The sequence below is a fragment of the Bombina bombina genome, chromosome 6, assembly GCF_027579735.1.
Source record: "Bombina bombina isolate aBomBom1 chromosome 6, aBomBom1.pri, whole genome shotgun sequence".
Taxonomy (NCBI): domain Eukaryota; kingdom Metazoa; phylum Chordata; class Amphibia; order Anura; family Bombinatoridae; genus Bombina; species Bombina bombina.
In genome coordinates this window covers 781,086,985-781,110,251 of record NC_069504.1, presented here as the reverse complement: position 1 = coordinate 781,110,251, position 23,267 = coordinate 781,086,985, and the positions used below count along the sequence as shown (strand labels likewise).

Sequence of the window (23,267 nt, the reverse complement as noted above, 5' to 3'; positions counted from 1 at the left end):
AAGCTCACAATAAACACAGAAATGAGACTTTTGTTAAGGAAGGAGAGCCCTCCAAGCGTCAGTCCTCCATCGCTTGCGCGTTTGGGTAGACTAACTTATTTATAGAAAAATGCACCTTTATACCACCAATGGCCGGGGCAACTCACCACCTCCTAGGACCCGGAACTACAGAAACCGCTACGTCTCCTGCGCCACAGATCAACAGAGAAGATAGATAGCCACACCCAGTCACCATGGAATGCCTGCAGGGACCGCCCCTGCACTAGGGAAAAAACGCGCCAAAAAAATGGCCGCGCAAAATTTCCGCAAGTAACCTGAAAGCTCCACACATTGCCAGAGCCTCACCTCACACATTAACGCAGCAATGACACAATAAACAATATCATGTATAAACCCCCCCCTGTTCAATAATCCCCCTTCCAGGAATATTAACCCTTGATTCTGTAAGATAAAAGGGCGCCACACTGTGACCCTGTATTTTATTTATCATTAATAATAAAAAATGAAACGATCTTCCAGAATCTATGCTGTGGAACAGGAACACGGCCCTTCAAGTGTGACAGGTTAGTAGGCCTCGCTCCTGACATGAGTTGAGTGAAGAAAAGCAGGCAGCGAAACTCGTCAACGCTGATTGCTTATGAAGCTGTTAATATGAGTCGGGATGATTTCGCAGAGACTCTCTCCTGCAGAGACTCCCCCTGCATCTCCTGACTCTAACTTTCGCCCAGGGCCCACTGAGAGGCTGACAGGACTACTAAACTGCAGTCCCAATGCAAAGAGTACTACCCTCCATAAAAGACTACTCCGAAACTCCGGCACTCCTCTGCCATCCTTCCTGTGACGAAAGGCAAAGAAAGTCTGGGGGACGAGGGAAGTGGGGGAGGTATTTAAGCCTTTGGCTGGGGTGTCTTTGCCTCCTCCTGGTGGCCAGGTTCTTAATTCCCAACAGAAATGAATGAAGCTGTGGACTCTCCTCCCCTTTAGATGGAAAATCCATAAGTGTACCCATACTAATGGTTGCGTAATAGTAGTAGAAGATATCGTAATGTTGCTAAGGTCCCTATTCCTATGTGTGAGGAATTATTCTATGTGGGGACCAACTTGGGGAAGAAAGGAGGACATTGGAGGTGTCCAATCCTCCCTTTCACAAAGTAAAATGGTTCTGCAACCAGATGCTCATTACTATGTATACAGGAGTATGGGGATAAAAAGAGGGAGAGAGAGAGATGGTTATTCTAGTGTTTCCTAAGAGTTTGTTTTGATTATCAAGGGTATTAAGAGAAACAGGAGAGACACCCAAAATAACTATGTAACATTGCAGGGATAGGGGAAGCTATCTGCATATGATAATTTATAATTGAAACATTACATTTGTGTGTTGTTTTCTTTTTTGGTTGTCCTATAGGTTACTGATGCTAGTGTTTGAGTATGCCTGTATGAATATATATGTGATGTTCTCTTATTAACAGATGGGATATGGTTTAATCCACAAATAGATTGACATCATATCTGCGGTTGATACCCATGGGGATCTGGTGGCTAGTTGGAAGATCCAATAGACTTCCCTTCTCAAAAGTTGTTTTAATCTGTCACCTCCTGGGGATTCTTATCTATGTGTTTATATGCCTAGGATGAAAAAAATGAAATTACCTGCTGAATGCTTATGAAAATGTTTAGCTAATGGTGGGTTCTTGGTGTCTCTTCCTCTATAGAAATGAGGTGTTCTCTGATCCTATCTTTTAGAGGACGAGTGGTGATGCCTACGTTTCGAAGAGGCACTGTTTGCAGGTGACTAGATAAATGTCGATGTGCAATTAATTCTTCTATTGATATTGTACACTTTACCTGTATTTGTTGATGTGAATGTTTTGCTTTTGTTGGTATAGGTGCATGTTTTACATGGGAACATGACCACATTTAAAAAAAAACTGTAGTTGGAGTGAGCCAATTCCTTTGTCTTGCTTCACTATCAATGAATTTCTTCTGGACTATGTCTCCTATATTAGTTGCTCATTTTGCTACATATTTAATTCTATTGTTAAGATTGAATTTAAGTGTGGGGATCACCATTTAGAATTGGTAGATATTTTCTTATAAATACCCACAGATGCTGGTAGGAATTTTATACTAATATTTAGTGTAAAAACAGAATTTATGTTTACCTGATAAATTACTTTCTCCAACGTGTGGTCCGGTCCACGGGCGTCATCCTTACTTGTGGATATTCTCTTCCCCAACAGGAAATGGGCAAAGAGCCCAGCAAAGCTGGTCACATGATCCCTCCTAGGCTCCCGCCTTCCCAGTCCATTCGACCGACGTAAAGGGGGAATATTTGCATAGGAGAAATCATATGATACCGTGGTGACTGTAGTTAAAGAAAATAGAATTATCAGACCTGATTAAAAAACCAGGGCGGGCCGTGACCGGACACAACGTTGGAGAAAGTAATTATCAGGTAAACATAAATCTGTTTTCTCCAACATAGGTGTGTCCGGTCCACTGCGTCATCCTTACTTGTGGGAACCATACCAAAGCTTTAGGACACGATGAAGGGGAGGGAGCAAATCAGGTCACCTAGATGGAAGGCACCCACGGCTTGCAAAACCTTTCTCCCAAAAATAGCCTCAGAAGGAAGCAAAAGTATCAAAATTGTAAAATTTAGTAAAGTTGTGCAGTGAAGGACCAAGTCTCTGCCTTACATATCTGATCAACAGAAGCCTCGTTCATGAAGGCCCCATGTGGAACGCCCAGGCCCTAGTGGAATGAGCTGTGATTCTTTCAGGAGGCTGCCGTCCGGCAGTCTCGTAAGCCAATCTGATGATGCTTTTAAGCCAAAAAGAGAGAGAGGTAGAAGTTGCTTTTTGACCTCTCCTTTTACCAGAATAAACAACAAACAAGGACGATGTTTGTCTAAAATCCTTTGTAGCATCTAAATAGAATTTTAGAGCACGAACTACATCCAAATTGTGCAACAAAACGTTCCTTCTTTGAAACTGGATTCGGACACAAAGAAGGCACGACTATCTCCTGGTTAATGTTTTTGTTAGAAACAACTTTCGGAAGAAACCCCAGGTTTTAGTACTGCAAAACCACCTTATCTGCATGGAACACCAGATAAGGAGGAGAACACTGCAGAGCAGATAACTCTGAAACTCTTCTAGCAGAAGGAAATTGCAACCAAAAACAAAACTTTCCAAGATAATAACTTAATATCAACGGAGAGTGTAAGGGTTCAAACGGAAACCCCCTGAAGAACAGAAAGGAACTAAATTGAGACTCCAAGGAGGAGTCAAAGGTTTTGTAAACAGGCTTGATTCTAACCAGAGCCTGAACAAAGGCTTGAACATCTGGCACAGCTGCCCAGCTTTTTGTGAAGTAACACAGACAAGGCAGAAATCTGTCCCTTCAAAGAACTTGCAGATAATCCTTTCATCCAAACCTTCTTGAAGAAAGGATAGAATCTTAGGAATTTTTATCTGTCCCAAGGGGGAATCCTTTAGATTCACACCAACAGATTATATTTTTTCCATATTTGTTGTAGATTTTTCTAGTTACAGAGGCTTTCTGGCCTGAACAAGAGTATCAATGACAGAATCTGAGAACCCTCGCTTTGATAAGATCAAGCGTTCAATCTCCAAGCAGTCAGTTGGAGTGAGACCAGATTCGGGGTGTTCGAACGGACCTTGATCAAAAGGTCTCCTCTCAAAGGTAGCTTCCAGTGGTGGAGCCGATGACAGTATTCACCAGGTCTGCATACCAAGTCCTGCGTGGCCACGCAGGAGCTATCAAGATCACCGATGCCCTCTCCTGATTGATCCTGGCTACCAGCCTGGGGTTGAGAGGAAACGGCGGGAATACATAAGCTAGTTTGAAGGTCCAAGTGCTACTAGTGCATCTACTAGAGTCGCCTTGGGATCCCTGGATCTGGACCCGTAGCAAGGAACCTTGAAGTTCTGACGAGAGGCCATCAGATCCATGTCTGGAATGCCCCACAATTGAGGTAATTTGGGCAAAGATTTCCGGATGGAGTTCCCACTCCCCCGATGAAATGTCTGACGACTCAGAAAATCCGCTTCCCAATTTTCCACTCCTGGATGTGGATTGCAGACAAGTGGCAGGAGTGAGTCTCCGCCCATTGAATGATTTTGGTCACTTCTTCCATCGGCCAGGGAACTCCTTGTTCCCCCCTGATGGTTGATGTACGCAACAGTCGTCATGTTGTCTGATTGAAACCGTAAGAATTTGCCTTTGCTAGCTGAGGCCAAGCCTTGAGAGCATTGAATATCGCTCTCAGTTCCAGAATATTTATCGGGAGAAGGAGATTCTTCCGAGACCAAAGACCCTGAGCTTTCAGGGGTCCCCCAGACCGCGCCCCAGCCCACCAGAACTCGGCGTCGGTCGTGACAATGACCCACTCTGGTCTGCGGGAAGCTCATCCCCCTGTACAGGTTGTCCAGGGACAGCCACCAACGAGTGAATCTCTGGTCCTTGATCTACTGGTATCGTCGGAGACAAGGTCTGTATAAATCCCCCATTCCACTGACTGAGCAAGCACAGTTGTAATGTCTTAGATGAATTTCGCGCAAAAGGAACTATGTCCATTGCCGCAACCATCAAACCTATTACTTCCATGCACTGCGCTATGGAAGGAAGAGGAACAGAATGAAGTATTTGACAAGAGTTTAGAAGTTTTGATTTCTGGCCTCTGTCAGAAAAATCCTCATTTTCTAAGGAGTCATTATTGTTCCAAGAAGGGAACCCTTGTTGACGGAGATAGAGAACTTTTTTCTACGTTCACTTTCCACCCGTGAGATCTGAGAAAGGCCAGGACAATGTCCGTGTGAGCCTTGCTTGTGAAGGGACGACGCATGAATCAGTATGTCGTCCAAGTACGGTACGACTGCAATGCCCCTTGGTCTTAGCACCGCTAGAAGGGACCCTAGTACCTTTGTGAAAATTCTTGGAGCAGTGGCTAATCCGAACGAAGTGCCACAAACTGGTAATGCTTGTCCAGGAATGCGAACCTTAGGAACCGATGATGTTCCTTGTGGATAGGAATATGTAGATACGCATCCTTTAAATCCACCGTGGTCATGAATTGACCTTCCTGGATGGAAGGAAGAATTGTTCGAATGGTTTCCATTTGAACGATGGAACCTTGAGAAACTTGTTTAGGATCTTGAGATCTAAGGATTGGTCTGAATGTTCCCTCTTTTTTGGGAACTACGAACAGATTGGAGTAGAACCCCATCCCTTGTCTCCTAATGGAACAGGATGAATCACTCCCATTTTTAACAGGTCTTCTACACAATGTAAGAATGCCTGTTTTTTTTATGTGGTCTGAAGACAATTGAGACCTGTGGGAACCTCCCCCTTGGGGAAGCCCCTTGAATTCCAGAAGATAACCTGGGAGACTATTTCTAGTGCCCAAGGATCCAGAACATCTCTTGCCCAAGCCTGAGCGAAGAGAGAGAGTCTGCCCCCACCAGATCCGGTCCCCGGATCGGGGGCCAACATCTCATGCTGTCTTGGTAGCAGTGGCAGGTTTCTTGGCCCTGCTTACCTTTGTTTCCAGCCTTGCATTGGCCTCCAGGCTGGGCTTGGCTTGAGAAGTATTACCCTCTTGCTTAGAGGGACGTAGCACTTGGGGCGTGGTCCGTTTCTTGCGAAAGGGACGAAAATTAGGTTTATTTTTGGGCCTGAAAGACCTATCCTGAGGAAGGGCGTGGCCCTTGCCCCCAGTGATATCAGAAATAATCTCTTTCAAGTCAGGGCCAAACAGCGTTTTCCCCCTTGAAAGGAATGTTAAGCATTTGTTCTTGGAAAGACGCATCGCTGGACCAAGATTTTAGCCAAAGCGCTCTGCGCGGCCACAATAGCAAAACCCAGAATTTTCGCCGCTAATCTAGCCATTGCAAGTGGCGTCTAAGGTTGAAAGAGTTAGCCAATTTGAGGAGCATGAATTCTGTCCAAAATCTCCTCATAAGAAGAATCTTTATTGAGCGCCTTTTTCTAGTTCATCGAACCAGAAACACGCTGCTGTAGTGACAGGAACAATGCATGAAATTGGTTGTAGAAGGGTAACCTTGCTGAACAAACATCTTTTAAGCAAACCCTCTAATTTTTTATCCATAGGATCTTATGAAAGCAAAACTATCTTCTATGGGTATAGTGGTGCGTTTGTTTAGAGTAGAAACCGCCCCCTCGACCTTGGGGGACTGTCTGCCATAAGTCCTTTCTGGGGTCGACCATAGGAAACAATTTCTTAAATATAGGGGGAGGGACGAAAGGTATGCCGGGCCTTTCCCATTCTTTATTTTACAATGTCCGCCACCCGCTTGGGTATAGGAAAAGCTTCGGGGGGGCCCCCGGGACCTCTAGGAACTTGTCCATTTTACATAATTTCTCTGGAATGACCAAAATCTCACAATCATCCAGAGTAGATAACACCTCCTTAAGCAGGGCGCGAGATGTTCCAATTTAAATTTAAATGTAATCACATCAGGTTCAGCTTGTTGAGAAATTTTCCCTGAATCTGAAATTTCTCCCTCAGACAAAACCTCCTGGCCCCCTCAGACTGGTGTAGGGGCACTTCAGAACCAGTATCATCAGCGGTCCTCATGCTCTTCAGTATTTTCTAAAACAGAGCAGTCGCGCTTTCGCTGATAAGTGGGCATTTTGGCTAAAATGTTTTGGCTAGAATTATCCATTACTGCCGTTAATTGTTGCATAGTAAGGAGTATTGGCGCACTAGATGTACTAGGGGCCCTCCTGTGTTGGCAAGACTGGTGTAGACGATGGAGGGGATGATGCAGTACCATGCTTACTCCCCTCACTTGAGGAATCATCTTGGGCATCATTTTCCTCTAAATTTTGTTGTCAACATAAATCACATCTATTTAATTGAGAAGGAACCTTGGCTTCCCCACATACAGAACACAGTCTATCTGGTAGTTCAGACATGTTAAACAGGCATAAACTTGATAACAAGTACACAAAAACGTTTTAAAATAAAACCGTTACTGTCACTTTTAAATTTTAAACTGAACACACTTTATTACTGCAAATGTGAAAAAGTATGAAGGGAATTGTCAAAATTCACCAAAAATTTCACCACAGTGTCTTAAAGCCTTAAAAATATTGCACACCAAATTGAAAGCTTTAACTCTTAAAATAACGGAACCGGAGCCGTTTTTATAATTAACCCCCTTTACGTCCCTGGTATCTGCTTTGCTGAGACCCAACCAAGCCCCAAGGGGAATTACGATACCAAATGACGCCTTCAGAAAGTCTTTTCTAGTATCAGAGCTCCTCACACATGCATCTGCATGTCATGCTTCCCAAAAACAAGTGCGCAATAGAGGGCCGAAAATGAGGCTCTGCCTATGATTAGGGAAAGCCCCTAGAGAGTAAGGTGTCCAATACAGTGCCTGCCGGTTATTTTACATAATTCCCAAGAATAAAATAATTCCTCAAAGCTATGAAGTATAAAATAAGCTTATATATCAATCTTTGTTAGCCCAGAAAATGTCTACAGTCTTAAAAGCCCTTGTGAAGCCCTTTTTTTCTCATGTAATAAAAATGGCTTACCGGATCCCATAGGGAAAAATGACAGCTTCCAGCATTACATCGTCTTGTTAGAAATGTGTCATACCTCAAGCAGCAAAAGTCTGCTCACTGTTTCCCCAACTGAAGTTAATTCCTCTCAACAGTTCCTGTGTGAAACAGCCATCGATTTTAGTAACGGTTGCTAAAATCATTTTTCCTCTTACAAACAGAAATCTTTCCTCTCTTTTCTGTTTCAGAGTAAAATAGTACATACCAGCACTATTTTAAAATAACAAACTCTTGATTGAATAATAAAAACTACAGTTAAACACCAAAAAACTCTAAGCCATTCTCGTGGAGATGTTGCCTGTACAACGGCAAAGGAATGACTGGGGAAGGCGGAGCCTAGGAGGGATCATGTGACCAGCTTTGCTGGCTCTTTGCCATTCTCCTGTTGGGAAGAGAATATCCCACAAGTAAGGATGACGCCGTGGACCGGACACACCTATGTTGGAGAAATATATTTCATCTGTGTCTACTGGGTTATTGGGATCCAACATTGTGTTTATTTGATTAGGTTTTTGTGTATTCGCTTTGGTTTTTCTAAATTCTTTTGATTTTTTTTTGTGGTTGACCTGATTAAGTAATGTTCGTCTGTCTATTTGGGCAACTTGTGGAGGCTTATATTTTGAGTGTGGTTTTGTTGTAGCCTCTCGCCACCAGGTCTATTGAACAATATATTTGCTTCAGTATTATATATTTGTTAAGTCGAGCAGTTTGCTACGTAAGCAGAGGAATTGGCCTTTTCGTATTCCCCTTCCTCATATGGGGTGCATGACATGAGTCTGGTCTCAATAAAGTATTTCTTGAGAGTGGTTTTCTGTAATTTGAAGTAATTATATTGTTATTGTCGTCATATTGTAAGCTAAGATCTAGGAATTCAATTTTCAATTCATTAGTATGATATGTAAATGAGAGATTAAGATCATTATGGTTGAGATGATTTATAAATCACGGAATGGTCGTGTGCTCCTCATCTTTATAGATTAAGATGAGGTCATCTATAAATCTGCCATATGTTAGAATATTGTGTTTGAGAGGGCAGTCACCTCCAAAGATGAGGCTGTTCTCAAAGTAGCCCATATACAAATTTGCATATGAGGGGCAACTTTGCTCCCATGGCTGTGCCACATCTTTGGAGGGTAATATAGTCTGTTTTGTTGAGAACAACTATGCCCCTCCCTTATCTGCTGAGGTGATACTATGTTGGGGTTGTTCTTTAAAGGTCTGAAGTGATTTTCTCTCTTGTGATGTTAAATTGTCTTTGTCAATAGTCGGATCATCAGTAATAAATTGGTGTAATTGAGTGATTTCTTGTTCTATCAGCCTGTGAAACATCTCAATGGAGTCACTTCTACTTTGTACTGGGAGAAATTTGATTTATTTTTAATCGTTGTATTGATGACTGGTATGGAATTGTGAGTGCTCATCTCTCTTAGTGTTGGTGTTTGAAGTGAAATAAGGTCATTTAAATCACATAAGTCTGAGAATGGATACCTATACCTATGAGGAGAACTTTATATTTGGATGTGTTATCCTCTAGTGTGATATCTTTAAACAAGATTATTTGTGTTGCTTGATGGTACTATATCAGTGTTCGTGTTAGGAAATGCTTTTTTAAAGTGATTTTTCTCACTAGTAAATTAACATCTAGTATAGTGGAAAATAGTTCAAAATTTGTGGAGGGGTGCAATTGATAGACCTTTATTCAAATGGTATAATTGGTGTTGAGTGAGTGGTGTGTCAGATAAATTGATTACTGCTTCATGAGGGTTTTCTTGATCCGGCTTGGATATCTGGGAGGTAGGTCCTTGGGTGCTAACTAGTACTGACTAATGTGCTAATCGTTTTCTCCCTTGAGAACTGGTGAACTATATGAATCTTCATTCGTTATGTTTGTGTGTGCCTGTGTGTCTACTTGATTTGAAATATTAGTTGTGTTATCTGTTTCAATGCTTGAGAATGTGACCCTTTTAGGAGTGGATGTATGGTGAGATTGTTTTTCCTTTTCTTACCTTTTTGTTGTTGTTTATTATTAGGTTGTCTACTTGGTTTATTTTTTTGCCAAGAATATACTATGTCTAGTTTAATAGTCTTTACTATCTCTTGGGTATTTACTGACCTTCCTACTGGACAATAATGTGTCCAGTTTCTGCATAGTTTCATCTAATTTTTTTTTGTAGTTTTTGTATTTTGTGTCTGCTCAAATTTTGTAAGTGTGTTAAGAACCCCCCTCTATCTCTGCTAATGGTGTCTCTCTTTAAAGTTTCTTGTGTTTGAGTAGTTGTTGCATAAGGATGATGGAAAACAATTAGTAAGATTGTTGTTCCATTTCTTCCATAAACTCTAAGTTATTAATTGCAAAGGATGGATATTTCTTCATCCTGAGGCCTCTATGGACTTTTCTTTCCTTGACTGAAAGTTCTAGGAATTCTATGTCCACCATAAATTAGATTCTTTGTACTTTTTATTTTCTAAATTGGAGAAAATTGTGACTAAGTCACTTTTCTACTATTTCAATCACCTGTGTTGGTGCTTCCTTACAGTGCTGAATTCATTATGTGCTTTTGTCTGGTCTATGTCTATTACCCTGTGGGGACTGTGAGCTTTCAGCATAATGAAATATATATAGAAGAGGAATAAGGTTCCTAACAAACCTATAGTACTATATGCTAGATACCTCTGTTGAAAAAAAACAGGTATTAAAGGCACTTATATGTGCTGGTAAAGATATGGTATATACTCACCATATCTTAGGAAAGAAATATATATATATATATATATATATATATAGTATATAGTAAAGTAAGTATATATTATATTAATAGTATAAATAATTTTGACTTTAGTGTTCCTTTAAGAAAGAGTTGAATTGACTTGTAAAATAACTTCATACAAAGATAAATTTTATACATCATAGAATTGTGAGGCCCTGGAGATACTTACCCTTGGGTCACACATCAGAGAACAATAGGAATTATATACTGCTCGGGCTCTGTCAATCCTCCTCCCAATTTACACTCCATGTCTGCAAAACGGAGACACATCTCACGGGATGTTCATCTGCTAACAGCTGAGAGGAAAACAGTGAAGGTGAAGGTAAGAAAAGGAATGAATAATTATCAAGAAGCTGAAGAAAAAAAAAATGTTTTTTTAGAAAAATGCTCTTTAAGAAGTCAAAATTAAGCTTTCAAGGATTCAGATGGAGCATCGCATATTTAAGCAACTTTCTAATTGACTCCAATTATCAAATTTTTCTTTGATCTCTTGGTGTCTTTTTATTTAAAAAAGCAAGAATGTAAGTTTAAGGAGGCCAACCCTTTGAGTGCTGAATGACGGACTCTGAGCCGTCACAGAGTTTCCCACTCTGGGTGCTAATGACGGCTTAGGAGCCGCACTAGCACTCTCACCACCTTGATGGAGGATCTGGGGGCTCACCCACCCGCCTCCTACCCCGGCGATCGTGCCTGTAGAGTGACAGGCACTGCCGGGCTTCCCATTTTGCGTGGTGACGTCACGTGCAATAACGTGATGACATCACCGTGCAACTTTATTTATACTTAACAATGTTAAGTATAGGAGCAGGGGGCATGCTGCTTAGAAGCCTGTATCTCAGGCATCTAAGCAGCTACAGACTCCCAAGACCCACTATTGGAAAGGTAATCGCCTAACCTTTCCACCAGTGTAAACAAGTTAAAAAAAATTGTTCAAAATTAAAATAATAAAAAAAAAAAAACTTAAAAAAAATCTTAGCACCCAGGTGGGAAAGTGCTTAGGCACTCAAAGGGTTAAGATGTGTTCCAACGAACAGGTTTTTAAAACTACTTTAAAAAAATGTAGTGACAACGGTTTTACTTCAACTATGCATTCACAAATGGCCTTCTATAATATCTCGCCGGTTTACAAACAATGAAAATAAGTGACGTGTCACTGAAGGTCACAGGTCAAATAAAACTAATATTTTCACATTACAGGGAAAGACATACCTCAATGGCTCGCCTCATAGATGCTGCGCGTGTGGGTAACTCCATAGATTTCTGCCGCCCTCTTGATGTAAATATTAAACATTTCATACTGTTCGCCCGACTCAACAGCTTGTGTTGCTCTCTCATATAAAGCCATGGCATGCCGAGCTAATCCATGTTCCTCCTCCAGCTTGGCATAAAGTAGGAAGATGTCTAATGAGTAGGAAAAAAAAAAAAAAAAAGCAAATGGAAACCTAGTTTGAACCTTGATTACAAATCCCATAATAAAGAACACAGAAAAAAAGCTTCCAACGACAAACACAGTATAATAATTAGAACAGCAATGTAGGTAACATCGTCCTGAGAAGTAAAAGAAACATAAAAGTGCAAAGTAAATTTGCAAAAATGCTTTTAGTAAAAATTATCACTGGTTTTCATGCCATATGCACATATGCTGTGAGGGGCCTATTCAAATACCATGCCTGCTTAGATAGTGGTGTGTATTGCATTTGTAAAGACATAATGTGTAATGCAAGCTAAGCTACTGCTGACTCTCTGAGAGGGTTGTGGGCTTTGAATACTGGCACATGGGCCCTCACAGCATATGTGCGTATGCCGCTGTGAAAAAAAGGAATAACTTTTACTAAAAACATTTTGCTAATGAAAGTATATTGCAAGAATACTTTATTTAACATTTAAATGCACCCCATGTATATTTTAAATTTTGACCTTTCTATTAGACATTTGTGGTTTTCAGGTAGCAACGAATGGGGAATATGTCGGCTGCCAGGCTCTATTCGTAGCCAGATAGCTTTGTGTGAAAGTGCAACACACAAAGATCTGGATATCCTGCTCTGAATAGAGCTGAATCCCACTGGCAGCCGACATTGTCGGCATTCGTTGCTACCCGAGAAGCAACAATGCACATGTCTACTTTCTTTCACTTAAAGACAGTAGAAATGCACAGCCGGGAACTAGCTGAACACAAATAGGGAGTCATGGACCAAGAAACAAATGGGTGCAGACACCAACCACCAGCTAGCTCCTAGTAGTGCATAACTGCTGCTGAGCATATGTATGCATGCTTTTCAATAAAGGACACCAAAAGAACAAAAGTAAATTTGATAACAGCAGTTAATTTTTAAAGTGTCTTAAACTTTCATGAATTACAGCATATATATTTTAATTTTCATATCCTTTTAAATATCTCACAGGCGACATAGCAATCTTTGGAGCTTGTCAGATAATGGTAAATTGTTAAATAATCCCCTGTCATCAAGCTTAAATGACAATAAATGGCTGCTGACTAAAGACACAGCATAAATTTGTTTATAAAGATACCACAAATTTGATACATAGTTTTTTTTAATGAAAATATAAACAGTTTACCTTATTAATCAATCCTGCTTGATGAAAATACATCTAGTTATCACACTTTTCCTCATGTTGCTAATAATAAAATGCTTAGCTCTGTAAAAAAGAGATTTAAAATGCGTGTGTTATCCTTGGGGAATTACAGATACTAATAAGAGAGCCGGCTTCTCCAGACATGCCACGATATTCATCAGGATCCGCGGGTTTTATTTGGTTTTGTTGAGTGAATGTAAGGAACTGCGCATACACCTCACCACTGCACACAGAAGCTGCAACTAGACTTTTTAGTCCAGAAGTACTAAAAATACAAAAGCTTATGGGGTGGGCGAAATAGATTCTTATTGGCTGTACCACCCCTTGAGGGAGCAGTGGCATAAGCAGCAATTGGTTCAGAAGTGACCACCTTCAAAACATAATTTATGATTACCTGATAAATTTACTTCTCTTGTGGTGTATCCAGTCCACGGATCATCCATTACTTGTGGGATATTCTCATTCCCAACAGGAAGTTGCAAGAGGACACCCACACCAGAGCTGTCTATATAGCTCCTCCCCTAACTGCCATATCCAGTCATTCGACCGAAAACAAACAGAGAAAGGAGAAACCATAGGGTTGCAGTGGTGACTGTAGTTTAAAATTAAAAAATACCTGCCTTAAAATGACAGGGCGGGCCCGTGGACTGGATACACCACAAGAGAAATAAATTTATCAGGTAAGCATAAATTATGTTTTCTCTTGTAAGTGTATCCAGTCCCACGGATCATCCATTACTTGTGGGATACCAATACCAAAGCTAAAGTACACGGATAAGGGAGGGACAAGGCAGGTACTTAAACGGAAGGGTACCACTGCTGTAAAACCTTTCTCCCAAAAATAGCCTCCGAGAAGCAAAAGTATCAAATTTGTAGAGAATTTTGAAAAAGTATGAAGCGAAAGACCAAGTCGCCGCCTTGCAGATCTGTTCAACAGAAGCCTAATTTTTAAAGGCCCATGTGGAAGCCACAGCTCTAGTGAATGAGCTGTAATCCTTTCTGGAGGCTGCTGGCCAGCAGTCTCATAAGCTAAGCGGATTATGCTTTTTAGCCAAAAAGAAAGAGAGGTTGCCGAAGCCTTTTGACCTCTCCTCTGTCCAGAGTAGACAACAAACAAAGCAGATGTTTGACGAAAATCATTAGTAGCTTGTAAGTAAAACTTTAAAGCACGAACCACGTCAGATTGTGTAATAGACGTTCCTTCTTTGAAGAAGGATTAGGACACAAAGACGGAACAACAATCTCTTGATTGATATTCTATTAGATACCACCTTAGGTAAAAACCCAGGTTTGGTACGCAGAACTACCTTATCTGCATGGAAGATCAGATAAGGAGAATCACATTGTAAGGCAGATAACTCGGAAACCTACGAGCCGAGGAAATAGCTACCAAAAAAAAAGAACTTTCCAAGATAAAAGTTTGATATCTATGGAATGAAGAACTTTAAGAACCAAATTTAAGCTCCATGGCGTAGCAAGAGGTTTAAACACAGGCTTGATTCTAACTAAAGCCTGACAAAATGCCTGATTGTCTGGAACATCTGCCAGACGCTTGTGCAAAAGAATAGATAGCAGCAGAAATCTGTCCCTTTAAGGAACTAGCTGACAATCCTTTTTCCAAACCTTCTTGGAGAAAGGTTAATATCCTGGGAATCCTGACCTTACTCCATGAGTGACCCTTGGATTCACACCAATAAAGATATTTACGCCATATCTTATGATAAATTTTCCTGGTGACAGGCTTTCGTGCCTGTATTAAGGTATCAATGACTGACTCGGAGAAGCCACGCTTTGATAAAATCAAGCGTTCAATCTCCATGCAGTCAGTCTCAGAGAAATTAGATTTGGATGGTGGAAAGGACCCTGAAGTAGAAGGTCCTGTCTCAGAGGCAGAGTCCATGGTGGAAAGGATGACATGTCCACTAGATCTGCATACCAGGTCCTGCGTGGCCACGCAGGCGCTATCAAAATCACCGATGCTTTCTCCTGCTTGATCTTGGCAATCAGTCGAGGGAGCAGAGGAAATGGTGGAAACACATAAGCCAGGTTGAAAGACCAGGGCGCTGCTAGAGCATCTATCAGCGTCGCCTTGGGGTCCTGGACCTGGATTCGAGACGCCATGAGATCCAGTTCTGGTTTGCCCCAACGATGAATCAATTGTGCAAACACCTCCGGATGGAGTTCCCACTCCCCCGGATGAAAAGTCTGACGACTTAGAAAATCCGCCTCCCAGTTCTCTACACCTGGGATATGGATAGCTGATAGTGTGGCAAGAGTGAATCTCTGCCCAGCGAAGTTATCTTTTGAGACTTCTAACATCGCTAGGGGAACTCCTTGTTCCCACTTGATGGTTGATGTAAGGCCACAGTCGTGATGTTGTCCGACTGAAATCTGATGAACCTCATTGTCGCTAGCTGAGGCCTAGCCTGAAGAGCATTGAATATCGCTCTTAGTTCCAGAATGTTTATTGGAAGGAGTGACTCCTCCTGATCCCTGAGGCCTTCAGGGAGTTCAGGACTACACCCCAACCTAGAAGGCTGCATCTGTTCGTAACAATTGTCCAATCTGGCCTGCGAAAGGTCATACCTTTGGACAGATGGACCCCGAGATAGCCACCAGAGAAGGAGTATCCCTGGTCTCTTGATCCAGATTTAGTAGAGGGGGACAAAGTCTGTGTAATCCCCATTCCACTGACTGAGCATGCAGAGTTTGCAGCGGTCTGAGAGTGTAGGCGTGCAACGGGCACTATGTCCATTGCCGCTACCATTAAGCCGATTACTTCCATGCACTGAGCCACCGAAGGGCGAGGAATGGGAATTAAAGAACACGTCAGGAATTAGAAGTTTTGATAACCTGGACTCGTCAGGTAGAATTTTCATTTCTACACAATCTATCAGAGTCCCTATGAAGGAAACTCTTGTGAGTGGGATAGAGAACTCTTTTCCTCGTTCACCTTCCACCCATGCGACCTCAGAAACGCCAACACTATGTCCCGTATGAGACGTGGCAATTTGGAAGTTTGACGCCTGAATTAGGATGTCGTCTAAATAAGGGGCCACTGCTATGCCCCAGCGGCCTTAGGACCGCCAGAAGCGACCCCAGAACCTTGTAAAAATTCTTGGGGCTGTAGCTAATCCAAAGGGAAGAGCTACAAACTGGTAATCCTGTCTAGGAAGGCAAACCTGAGAAACCGATGATGATCTTGTGTATCGGAATGTGAAGATAAGCATCTTTAAATCCACTGTAGTTCATAGTATTGACACTCCTGGATGATAGGTAGTGATGGGTACGAATAGTCCTCCATCTTGAATGATGGAACTCTGAGGAATTTGTTTAAGATCTTTAGATCCAAAATTGGTCTGAAGGTTCCCTCTTTTTTGGGAACTACAAGCAGATTTGAGTAAAATCCCTGTCCCCTGTTCCTCCTTTGGAACTGGTTGGATCACTCCCATTACTAGGAGGTCTTTGTACACATTGTGAAGAATGCCTCTCTCTTTATCTGGTTTTGCAGATAATTGTGAAAGGTGAAATCTCCCTTTGGGGTGGAAGCCTTGAAGTCCAGAAGATATCCCTGGGATATCAATTTCCAACGCCCTAGGGATCCTGGACATCTCTTGCCCATGCCTGGGCGAAGAGTGAAAGTCTGGCCTCTACTAGATCCGTTACCGGATAGGGGGGCCGTTCCTTCATGCTGTCTTAGATGCAGCAGCAGGGCTTTTTGGCCCGCTTACCCTTGTTCCAGGTCTGGTTAGGGTCTCCAGACCGTCTTGGACGGAGCAAAAGTTCCCTCTTGTTTTGCATTAGAGGAAGTTGATGCCGCAATTGCCTTAAAGTTTCGAAAGGCACGAAAATTAGACTGTTTGGCCCTTGATTTGGACCTATCCTGAGGAAGGGCATGACCTTTTCCTCCTGTGATATCAGCAATAATCTCCTTCAAACCAGGCCCGAATAGGGTCTGCCCCTTGAAGAGAATGTTAAGCAGCTTAGACTTTGAAGTAACGTCAGCTGACCATGATTTAAGCCATAGCGCTCTGCGCGCCTGGAGAGCAAAACCAGAATTCTTAGCCGTTAGTTTAGTCAAATGAACAATGGCATCAGAAACAAAAGAATTGGCTTGCTTAAGTGCTCTAAGCTTGTCAAGTATGTCATCCAATGGAGTCGCTACCTGTAAAGCCTCCACCAGAGACTCAAACCAGAACGCCGCAGCAGCAGTGACAGGAGCAATGCATGCAAGGGGCTGTAGAATAAAAACATAATTTATGTAAGAACTTACCTGATAAATTCATTTCTTTCATATTAGCAAGAGTCCATGAGCTAGTGACGTATGGGATATACATTCCTACCAGGAGGGGCAAAGTTTCCCAAACCTCAAAATGCCTATAAATACACCCCTCACCACACCCACAATTCAGTTTAACGAATAGCCAAGAAGTGGGGTGATAAAAAAGTGCGAAAGCATATAAAATAAGGAATTGGAATAATTGTGCTTTATACAAAATCATAACCACCACAAAAAAAGGGCGGGCCTCATGGACTCTTGCTAATATGAAAGAAATGAATTTATCAGGTAAGTTCTTACATAAATTATGTTTTCTTTCATGTAATTAGCAAGAGTCCATGAGCTAGTGACGTATGGGATAATGACTACCCAAGAAGTGGATCTTTCCACACAAGAGTCACTAGAGAGGGAGGGATAAAATAAAGACAGCCAATTCCTGCTGAAAATAATCCACACCCTACAAATAAAGTTTAACGAAAAACATAAGCAGGAAGATTCAAACTGAAACCGCTGCCTGAAGTACTTTCTACCAAAAACTGCTTCAGAAGAAGAAAATACATCAAAATGTAGAATTTAGTAAAAGTATGCCAAAGAGGACCAAGTCGCTGCTTTGCAGATCTGTCAACCGAAGCTTCATTCCTAAACGCCCAGGAAGTAGAAACTGACCTAGTAGAATGAGCTGTAATCCTCTGAGGCGGAGTTTTACCCGACTCAGACATAGGCAAGATGAATTAAAGATTTCAACCAAGATGCCAAAGAAATGGCAGAAGCTTTCTGGCCTTTTCTAGAACCGGAAAAGATAACAAATAGACTAGAAGTCTTTACGAAAAGATTTTCGTAGCTTCAACATAATATTTCAAAGCTCTAACAACATCCAAAGAATGCAACGATTTCTCCTTAGAATTCTTAGGATTAGGACATAATGAGGAACCACAATTTCTCTACTAATTTGTTGGAAATTCACAACTTTAGGTAAAAATTCAAAAGAAGTTCGCAACACCGCCTTATCCTGATGAAAAATCAGAAAAGGAGACTCACAAGAAAGAGCAATAATTCAGAAACTCTTCTGGCAGAAGAGATGGCCAAAAGGAACAAAACTTTCCAAGAAAGGTAATTTAATGTCCAATGAATGCATAGGTTCAAACGGAGGAGCTTGAAGAGCTCCCAGAACCAAATTCAAACTCCAAGGGAGGAGAAATTGACTTAAGGACAGGTTTTTATACGAACCAAAGCTTGTACAAAACAATGATTATCACGGAAGGAATAGCAATCTTTCTGGTAAAAAGAACAGAAAGAGCAGAGATTTGTCCTTTCAAAGAACTTGCGGACAAACCCTTATCTAAACCATCCTGAAGGAACTGTAAAATTCTCGGTATTCTAAAAAGAATGCCAGGAAAAATGATAGTAAAGGACACCAAGAAATATAAGTCTTCCAGACTCTATAATATATCTCTCGAGATACAGGATTTACGAGCCTGTAACATAGTATTAATCACAGGAGTCTGAGAAACTCTTTGACCGAGAATCAAGCGTTCAATCTCCATACCTTTAAATTTAAGGGATTTCAGATCCCGATGGAAAAAAGGACCTTGTGACAGAAGGTCTGGTCTTAACGGAAGAGTCCACGGTTGGCAAGAGGCCATCCGGACAAGATCCGCATACCAAAACCTGTGAGGCCATGCCGGAGCTACCAGCAGAACAAGACGAGGCATTCTTCAGAATCTTGGAGATTACTCTTGGAAGAAGACTAGAGGCGGAAAGATATAGGCAGGATGATACTTCCAAGGAAGTGATATTGCATCCACAGCCTCCGCCTGAGGATCCCGGGATCTGGACAGATACCTGGGAAGTTTCTTGTTTAGATGGGGACGCCATCAGATCTATTTCGGAAGTTCCCACATTTGAACAATCAGAAGAAATACCTCTGGGTGAAGAGACCATTCGCCCCGGAGTGCAACGTTTGGCGACTGAGATAATCCGCTTCCCAATTGTCTACACCTGGGATATGAACCGCAGAGATTAGACAGAGCTGGATTCCGCCCAAACCTAAATTCGAGATACTTCTTTCATAGCCAGGAGGACTGTGAGTCCCTCCTTGATGATTGATGTATGCCACAGTTGTGACATTGTCTGTCTGAAAACAAATGAAACGATTCTCTCTTCAGAAGAGGCCAAAACTGAAGAGCTCTGAAAATTGCACGGAGTTCCAAATATTGATCGGTAATCTCACCTCCTGAGATTCCCAAACTCCTTGTGCCGTCAGAGATCCCCACACAGCTCCCCAACCTGTGAGACTTGCATCTGTTGAAATTACAGTCCCAGGTCGGAAGCACAAAAGAAGCCCCCTGAATTAAACGATGGTGATCTGTCCCACCATGTTAAGAGTGTCGAACAATCGGTTTTAAAAGATAGTTAATTGGAGATATCTTCGTGTAATCCTTGCACCATTGCTTCAGCATACAGAGGCTGAAGAGGTTCGCATGTGAAGAACGAGCAAAGGGGATCGCGTCCGATGCAGCAGTCCCATAAGACCTAGAATTTCCATGCATAAGGCTACCGAAGGGAATGATTGTGACTGAAGGTTTCGACAAGCTGTAATCAACTTTAGACGTCTCTTGTCTGTTAAAGACAGAGTCATGGACACTGAATCCATCTGGAAACCCAGAAAGGTTACCCTTGTCTGAGGAATCAAAGAACTTTTTGGTAAATTGATCCTCCAACCATGATCTTGAAGAAACAACACAAGTCGATTCGTATGAGATTCTGCTAAGACTGAGCAAGTACCAAGATATCGTCCAAATAAGGAAATACCACAATACCCTGTTCTCTGATTACAGACAGCAGGGCACCGAGAACCTTTGTAAAAATTCTTGGAGCTGTAGCTAGGCCAAACGGCAGAGCCACAAACTGGTAATGCTTGTCCAGAAACGAGAATCTCAGGAACTGATAATGATCTGGATGAATCGGAATATGCAGATATGCATCCTGTAAATCTATTGTGGACATATAATTCCCTTGCTGAACAAAAGGTAAGATAGTCCTTACAGTTACCATCTTGAACGTTGGTATCCTTACATAACGATTCAATATTTTTAGATCCAGAACTGGTCTGAAAGAATTCTCCTTCTTTGGTACAATGAAGAGATTTGAATAACACCCCATCCCCTGTTCCGGAACTGGAACTGGCATAATTACTCCAGTCAACTCTAGATCTGAAACACATTTCAGAAATGCTTGAGCTTTTACTGGATTTACTGGGACACGGGAAAGAAAAAATCTCTTGCAGGAGGTCTCAACTTGAAACCAATTCTGTACCCTTCTGAAACAATGTTCTGAATCCAAAGATTGTGAACAGAATTGATCCAAATTTCCTTGAAAAAACGTAACCTGCCCCCTACCAGCTGAGCTGGAATGAGGGCCGCACCTTCATGTGGACTTAGAAGCAGGCTTTGCCTTTCTAGCTGGCTTGGATTTATTCCAAACTGGAGATGGTCTCCAAACTGAAACTGCTCCTGAGGATGAAGGATCAGGCTTTTGTTCTTTGTTGAAACGAAAGGAACGAAAACGATTATTAGCCCTGTTTTTTACCTTTAGATTTTTTTATCCTGTGGTAAAAAAGTTCCTTTCCCACCAGTAACAGTTGAAATAATGGAATCCAACTGAGAACCAAATAATTTGTTACCGTGGAAAGAAATGGAAAGTAAAGTTGGTTTAGAAGCCATATCAGCATTCCAAGTTTTAAGCCATAAAGCTCTTCTAGCTAAAATAGCTAGAGACATAAACCTGACATCAACTCTGATAATATCAAAAATGGCATCACAGATAAAATTATTAGCATGTTGAAGAAGAATAATAATATCACGAGAATCACGATGTGTTACTTGTTGCGCTAAAGTTTCCAACCAAAAAGTTGAAGCTGCAGCAACATCAGCCAAAGATATAGCAGGTCTAAGAAGATTACCTGAACACAGATAAGCTTTTCTTAGAAAGGACTCAATTTTCCTATCTAGAGGATCCTTAAACGAAGTACCATCTGACGTAGGAATAGTAGTACGTTTAGCAAGGGTAGAAATAGCCCCATCAACTTTAGGGATCTTGTCCCAAAATTCTAATCTGTCAGACGGCACAGGATATAATTGCTTAAAACGTTTAGAAGGAGTAAATGAATTACCCAAATTATCCCATTCTTTGGAAATTACTGCAGAAATAGCATCAGGGACAGGAAAAACTTCTGGAATAACTACAGGAGATTTAAAAACCTTATTTAAACGTTTAGATTTAGTATCAAGAGGACCAGAATCCTCTATTTCTAAAGCAATTAGGACTTCTTTAAGTAAAGAACGAATAAATTCCATTTTAAATAAATATGAAGATTTATCAGCATCAACCTCTGAGACAGAATCCTCTGAACCAGAGGAATCATCAGAATCAGAATGATGATGTTCAGTTAAAAATTCATCTGTAGGGAGAGAAGTTTTAAAAGATTTTTTACGTTTACTAGAAGGAGAAATAACAGACATAGCCTTCTTTATGGATTCAGAAACAAAATCTCTTATATTATCAGGAACATTCTGCACCTTAGATGTTGAAGGAACTGCAACAGGCAATGGTACTTTACTAAAGGAAATATTATCTGCTTTAACAAGTTTGTCATGACAATCAATACAAACAACAGCTGGAGGAATAGCTACCAAAAGTTTACAGCAGATACACTTAGCTTTGGTAGATTCAGCACTTGACAGCGATTTTCCTGTAGTATCTTCTGACTCAGATGCAACGTGAGACATCTTGCAATATGTAAGAGAAAAAACAACATATATATAAAGCAAAATTGATCAAAGAACAAGCTTCTATCAACCAGAAGCAATAAAAAATGAGACTTAAATAATGTGGAGACAAAAGTGACGCCCATATTTTTTCGCGCCAAATAAGACGCCCACATTATTTGGCGCTTAAATGCTTTTAGGCGCCAAAAATGACGCCACATCCGGAACGCCGACATTTTTGGTGCAAAATAACGTCAAAAAAATGACGCAACTTCCGGCGACACGTATGACGCCGGAAACGGAAATAGAATTTTTGCGCCAAAAAAGTCCGCGCCAAGAATGACGCAATAAAATGAAGCATTTTCAGCCCCCGCGAGCCTAACAGCCCACAGGAAAAAGTCAAATTTTAAGGTAAGAAAAATGTTAAAATGCATTATCCCAAATATGAAACTGACTGTCTGAAAATAAGGAAAGTTGAACATTCTGAGTCAAGGCAAATAAATGTTTGAATACATATATTTAGAACTTTATAAACAAAGTGCCCAACCATAGCTAGGAGTGTCACAGAAAATAAGATTTACTTACCCCAGGACACTCATCTACATATAGTAGATAGCCAAACCAGTACTGAAACGAGAATCAGCAGAGGTAATGGTATATATAAGAGTATATCGTCGATCTGAAAGGGGAGGTAAGAGATGAATCTCTACGACCGATAACAGAGAACCTATGAAATAGACCCCTTAAAAGGAGATCACTGCATTCAAATAGGCAATACTCTCCTCACATCCCTCTGACATTCACTGCACGCTGAGAGGAAAACCGGGCTCCAACTTGCTGCGGAGCGCATATCAACGTAGAATCTAGCACAAACTTACTTCACCACCTCCATCGGAGGCAAAGTTTGTAAAACTGAATTGTGGGTGTGGTGAGGGGTGTATTTATAGGCATTTTGAGGTTTGGGAAACTTTGCCCCTCCTGGTAGGAATGTATATCCCATACGTCACTAGCTCATGGACTCTTGCTAATTACATGAAAGAAACCTTGTTGAATAAACATTTTCTTAAGGTAACCCTCTAACTTTTTATCCATTGGATCTAAGAAAGCACAACTGTCCTCAACAGGGATAGTAGTACGCTTTGCTAGAGTAGAAACTGCTCCCTCCACATTAGGAACTGTCTGCCATAAGTCCCGTGTGGTGGCGTCTATTGGAAACATTTTTCTAAAAATAGGAGGGGGAGA

The 23,267-nt window shown here is 41.4% G+C and overlaps 1 protein-coding gene across 1 annotated transcript in view; it reads right to left on the bottom strand.

Annotated features, from left to right (window-relative positions):
* The window catches only part of XAB2 (XPA binding protein 2), a 298,412-nt gene that overhangs the window by 47,147 nt on the left and 227,998 nt on the right, over nt 1–23,267 (bottom strand). The window contains 3 exon segments of the mRNA XM_053718092.1: nt 10,555–10,614; nt 10,617–10,681; nt 11,595–11,786. Coding sequence (XP_053574067.1) covers nt 10,555–10,614; nt 10,617–10,681; nt 11,595–11,786 — 317 coding nt within the window.